A 6,564-nucleotide genomic window follows, 5' to 3' on the forward strand; every position below is an offset into this window, starting at 1 on the left:
ATTTCAGAATGACAAGAAGGGGGGGTGGGGTCTCGCACTAACACAGAATATGACATGGCAACTTTCCAGCTTTTACTGGTGGAGGAAGACTTCAGGTGCCATTCCGTGCATTATTTCAGGCAAAAAACGGGCACCCTGTCGGGATTCGAACCTACAGCGGTGAGTTACAAGTAGATTGAAGTCAATGGCCATGCGCGACCCCTGCATCACATACGAATTCCGTATTATAATAACGATAATGATAAACGTATACATTTTAATTGTAAAACAACGTAATTGTTTTTTTCTTTTTATTTGATACTATCTTTGAGTTCCTGCACTACAATTTCTCTACATATTAATACAAAATATACCGGTATTGTTTAAACGTATTTATCTGTGTAAAAGTGCGTAACTTAACATTATTTATAGATACTTCTTAATTTTGACTTTGTATTTATTTACACCGAAACACTAACGTCAAGGATACTTTTTCTTACTAAAAACACCCATTATTCCATTCTCACGGAATTCTGTTCGGTTTTAATCCTTACTGCATTAAATTAAATGTCAAAGGATAAAATTTTAATGTTATCATAGCAAAATTCATAGCAAAATATAAAGTCTTTACACAGAGGGATAATGTTTTTCTTTCTTTAAAATTCTGATGCTGTCAAACATTATTACATTATGAAATACCTAATTCTAAAAGAAACGCGATAAAAGAACTAAAACTCGATTAAAACCACAGGATAAACATGTATGTACAAATTTATGAGGCACAATTTTCTCTAAGTTAAGTTTGACTGTTATACGTTTGTCTGTGCACATTTCAACATAATATTGTGTATTTGATATAATATTTTACATGTAGTTTGCAAATCGACTTAGATTGAAAATATCAAGTGTTGTCACGTTATAATCTGAATATGCATACGCTAAGACACATGCTTTTTCAAACTATTCGCTTTCTATGTTTCTATATGATGTCCTTGAATACGGTTAGTTTGTATGTTCGTCTGTCTAAATAGTTTGGAAAACAATAACATTTTCATTAAACGATACTCTTGTAGATGGACGTTCAACATCTTCCCTGGTCAATGCTTCCTTTCCTGCTTGTTTCGTCAATAATTCCATTTCGGCATTCTTTTGCTGAATCTTTTTCCTATTTTTGGCTCGAGTCTCCATTCGTTTTTTCATTTTTGGTGTTGTCCTTGAATAGTTGTCGTAATTAAATTTCATAGCCTTTGATGATTTTGGCCACCAATGATGTTCACTCAGATTGTGAGAAGATTTAATCTTTGACAGGCTCTCAGCTATGGAAGGTGTCATACCATCGTTGTCTGACTTAATGTTATCCTGTTTATCAAGAGGTTTGTAAGAATTATCCTCATTATTTTGTTCAACAGACGGTTTCGTTTCTAGTAGCAAAGGCTTTAGTCCTTCTTTACGTGTTTTGTTTGCAATTCTGACACGGTTTATCATGTCCATATCCCTGTCCTGTGACAAAGCGGAAGTGTCAAATACCTTCACAGGTCCTGCCTTTACTCTTCCTTCACTAGTTGTAGGTCGCTCTATTTTTTTCGAAGCAATATTCGGTGTTATTGGTAATCGCCGCTTTATCTTTTGAGATATGTTTACTTTGGCGTCGTCCTCAACTATATCTTCATTGCTGCGTTTTTTTCTCTCTAGTTCAATCCGTTCCGCCGCGGTCAATAAAGCATTTTCAAGACAACGATCAGCTTCAGGGACCTCTTTATAAGAAGAGGTGCGTGAAACAGATGGAAATTTCTCGCTGTCTGTCCGATGAAGTGTTGATGTGCCACCGTGTGAAGTTGAAGGTCTTGTTGTGTGCATATATCTATTGCGACTTGTTGCAACCGGCGATCCGACCCGAGGCTGAGGCGATAATTGCCGCACAATCATTGTCTGGTTCTCTTCTTGTTCACGCATTTCGATTTCATCCTCCTTTTTCCGCTTATACTGTTGAAAGTCTCTGAGAATAGCCGAAGTAGGTCGAGATATATCAAAGACAGGAACTGGATTTTTAGCCAGTGCAGATTTGTTATGCTCTTTTGCAAGCTCGTTTACTTCTTTCCGCATTGAAATATTATTCCATGTGTTCATTACATCTGTCGCTTCCTTTTTCATCAGTTTCCTAAGTTGAATGTCATTCTTACTCCCAAGATAAACCGTCGACGGCCGTGAAGGTGTCTTTGGTAAAACCCTTCGCCAACCGTCTTTTTCCCCATCTGATAATTTCTGAGTTTTGGAATTTGGAGTTGTTGGCAATATTCGACGTTTTTCAAAATTTTCCTTTTCTTTCTGTCGCATTAAAAGCAAATTCTGACCCATATTAAAAGAAACGAGGTTTTTCTTTGTTACCGATTCATCGTTGTCACTTTCTGCGTCAAGTCCCGCTGGTGGTGCTGTTATCGTACTTAATCTGTCATCGTCTGATTTCTTGTATTCAAATTTCACATGTATTCCCATGGCGTCTTCAATATTTGGAAATGATGTGGCTATTTTAGTTTCGTGATTATTGTCCTTTGTATCAGATGTACGCTCAAGGTAAGATGTTTCACCCATCATATTTACTCTAGGTGACATGCCATCTTTAGAGCTATCTTGCTTGGACAGAGGTGGAAACTTCACTTTAAGCTCGTCTTTGTATATTTCTATCTGACGAAGTGATCCTAATGGTCTGACATCAACTGCTTTTGCAGATTTTCTTCTTTCCATTTCGTAGAATTCTGGCTTATCCGAAACTGGACGTGGCTTCTTTTGTTGCTGAGACTTGTAATGTCTTTTAAAACTTTGATTTTTGTAAACATACTGGTAGGCTAATTGAGCTGTAAAATCCTCACGCAATACTTTAATGTCTTTTTCCGCTTTCTCTTTGGTAGATTTTTCCTGCTCTATTAAGTGTTTAATTTCTCCGACATGCTTTAAATGCAAGTGATCATTTTTTATCTTTGTGTTGAGTAATGAAGTATTTGACATTTGCATCAATGCATGATATTGAGGCTCTAGTCCATGGTAACCACGATATGCCGAAGCCAGTTGACGTTTGGACATTTTCGAATCGTTTGTTATGTTTCTGAAAGGGTAAAAGAAATCTTTACAATTAGAAATATGCAAATTATGTTTTGATGTCTATGCATACACACTCTGAAAATTGCTGAACATTATGATTTTTATAATACGTCATAAATGTATAGATATAGAAATACATGATTTTATATAAAACAGAGGCAAACGATGTTTTGTGATTAATCTGTGCAATAGTCAATATATAAATATACAGTATCTTTTCCGGTGTTAGGCTTCTATCAATGTTGTACTTAACCTTTTTCGGGCTTCCAATCTTCTGTAGACGACTTGTATGTCAACCTCCTTTAGTGTGTTTTGCATATCCGACATCATCATGCTGAGCAGGTCCTTTAAAATAACACGTGCGATGTTTATAGAATGGTAATCAGTCACTATAGTTTACTGTATTAAAGCCATTAAGTTATACGTCCAAAGGATTGAATTAACGTCTTAAATATTTCACATTTTTATTATATTGAACAATGATATAAAACCAATTGTATTCCATGCATATGTTTTTACTTCATCTACTATCTGCGCAATACAAACACTTTATATTTTCAAAATGTTTCAATGTTTTCTTTCAACTACAGAGAAAAATTGTAATTAAAGCTTTGAAAGAAAACCAAGAGTGATTACAGGTCCGCCGTCACTTAAAGGATTTAAATCTTAGTGTACCTATTGTTACTTCACGCAATTTACATTTTTAAAGATTGAGAGAATAACGAAATTGCTTTCTTTTGGTTATTATTGGTACCGAGCATGAAACAACGATAATTACATTTATTTACCTGCAATTATTTACACGATAATGAAAAACTTGAAAAGTGTGTTTTTGTTTCTTGTTAAAAAAATAAAATAATTTGTGGGTAAAACAATATCTTTAAATCTGTATTTCAAACGAATAATTATTATTACAATGGCAATGACGATAACAGGATATATAATTAGTATAATTACAAATTAAGCTGAAATTCTAGTATAATAGAAAACACTTTCGGTTAACTAACAGGTGAGTGGATACACATGTCAACAAACATATATTTTCTTTTGGCGTTGTATTTAAAAAGATAGATTCCCTTAATACTTATGGTTCCTAATCATAACGCAGCAGGTTACAACATTTCCAAATAATGGTTTGATCAAAATTGATTTTCCTTTTTTTTGACATTTTGTTTATGATCATTACAGATTTACTTATTATTATTATTTAAATGAACTTTGTCGTAAAATTGAAAAAAAACAACAATGTTTGATAAAAACTGACACACATGACAAAAACATCTAAATTTAGAATAGGCTAATCCATTACACTGACTGAATAGGAAAACTGTTACTGAATAATTCATTTTCTAGACTAAGGAACGCGTTGATCAGTCTCGGACTGAAAGATACCAGAATGGAAAAATGGAAGCGCGTCAATTAAATCTGTCGACAAAGTAGTTACATATTGCAACATTTAGAATGATACTATGGTACCTCAATACAAAAAGTACATTTAAACCAATGTCGTTCAATATCACCGACTTAATCAAGCAAGTAAGCTGGAACCAAATGTGTTTAGCCTTTGCTCACTCTTTAACTCTGATCAGGCTAGACGTTACTTTATTTTTTCCATCTTTGACTGTTGCAAAAAGGCAGCTGAACAAGGGTTTATAATGGAGGTAAAAATCATGAATTTGTTTTATATTTTTGTCATGTTGTTAAAAATAGATGCCATTGTATGTAATATGCATGCATCACAGACATTCTCTTCATTATCATTCTTAAAGTTCATATGCGTTTATTATATTCATTTATTCATTCATTCATTCATACATACATACAAACGGCATCTATCAAAAGTTCCATAACCTAGATTATAGCATTTAGGGGCTAGATGTTGCACTGATTCATTATCCCTCATGTACAGACTCCAAAAAAAAATATAAAAACAATAAAAAATACATTTTACATCATAAATCTGAAGGATTATTCTACAAGTACGAAATGCATGGATTATGGAATGGCCGCTTTTGCTTTATATTTTGATATATGTAATGAAAAATTATCATCATATAGTCATGAATTAATATTTTTTTCGAAACAATTTGAAAAGTAATAGAATGAAGACTTTTTATGATACATGTACATGAACCTCTAAAATGCTTTCATTTTATGAAACTGAAGATTATCTTGACTCATTACATTTTGATTTAAGAAATCATTTGTATAAATAAGTGTCGTCTCATACATTATATATGTGCAGCTAGTTATGAAATCAATAGAATACCTAGAAACAAATGTTTATGCATTTTGTGTTTTCAATATCATTTAACATCATTAATTAATTTTATTTTATCTGTGTATGTCCGTTTTTCAATGATATCCAACCTGTTTATTATGGTTGTCTTAGCATATATAGACTTATTTGATTGTTAAATTGTTTTGAAAAATATACCATTGTTAAACATATTGATTTATATTATACGCTTATGATTTAAATTGACATCAAATAATTTACACGTTAACGATAAAATATTTAACATGTCAGTTATTTGGTATCAATTTTTACAACATGATAAAATTTCGAGGAATACACATGCTATGGATATAATGTTTAAAGGCTAAATTCTACTTCGATTTTAGAAAATAAAAATTAAGTTATTTCATCAAACGATTAACACTGAGTTTCGTTTAGACATATTGTGACCCGTTTCCAAAAATTATAAATATAGCTAACTGCATATACGAGTGTACAATAGCAGGAAATACTGAACTTAACTTCAATTAAACTTAATTTGTTTTGAATGTTCTTCGCTCTTTACATGAATATTCATCATGGATCTAAGTAATTCTTCAACTTTTCCTTATATCAAAACTAATTTTATTGACGATTAAGCTTCTCCCTTAAAATATTACAGGCTTTTAAATACATCGTACTTGATGTCCAGGTGTACATTAAATCATGAATATGATATTAATGAGAAACTTCTCATCCTATGTAGTCATATGGAGTATATGTTTGACAACTTATAAAAAGTTTTCATAACGCTTGCATAGCGCATCTGTATAGCTATACGTACAGTACTTGAATTAAATGTTGGAAGACCACTGTGAATAATTCTGATAATTGAATATTGGAAAGTAACTAGATTCGGGGCACAATAATTGAATTCTTGGTTTTGCATGACAGAGATGCCTGGTATTATTTGTACGCAACGAAGACATTCATTGGCATAAGAAACGAAAATTGGCCGTATTACGGTAATGAATGATGGCAATTTGACATTTTCAACTACCAAGACTATAGTAATTGTTTATTATGATACCGCTTTATAAATTATTTGACAATAGCCATATTGTGAATGAATCCATCCATCTCCCATGTGTATTGTAATAGAACAATTTCTGAAACAGTGACTGGCGTTATCAAATATACTTTGATTTATCAAGTTAACCTATATTTTTTGGTTCTTCTCAAATTATTGAGATTCATTTGGACCAGTGCTT

At 32.6% G+C, this 6,564-nt stretch overlaps 1 protein-coding gene across 1 annotated transcript; it reads right to left on the bottom strand.

Moving 5' to 3' along the window:
- Positions 1-273: 273 nt before the first annotated feature.
- LOC132729352 (uncharacterized) lies at positions 274-3,671 on the bottom strand. The gene is made up of 2 exons (XM_060715119.1): positions 3,329-3,671; positions 274-3,079 (listed from the first exon to the last, which is right to left on the bottom strand). The coding sequence occupies exons 1-2, from the start codon at positions 3,406-3,408 to the stop codon at positions 1,003-1,005; spliced, it is 2,157 nt and encodes a 718-aa protein (XP_060571102.1). The 5' UTR covers positions 3,409-3,671; the 3' UTR covers positions 274-1,002.
- Between the last annotated feature and the right edge of the window lie 2,893 nt (positions 3,672-6,564).

The sequence above is a fragment of the Ruditapes philippinarum genome, unplaced genomic scaffold (genome assembly GCF_026571515.1).
Source record: "Ruditapes philippinarum isolate M1 unplaced genomic scaffold, ASM2657151v2 ctg16220_1_1_1_1, whole genome shotgun sequence".
NCBI lineage: Eukaryota > Metazoa > Mollusca > Bivalvia > Venerida > Veneridae > Ruditapes > Ruditapes philippinarum.

Bases quoted from the DNA above. Each gene is read 5' to 3' on its own strand.
- LOC132729352 (XM_060715119.1), bottom strand. From the start codon at position 3,408: ATGATGATGTCGGATATGCAAAACACACTAAAGGAGGTTGACATACAA. The intron at 3,080-3,328 runs GTTAAGTACAAC...TTACCCTTTCAG, and splicing joins AGATTGGAAGCCCGAAAAAG to AAACATAACAAACGATTCGA.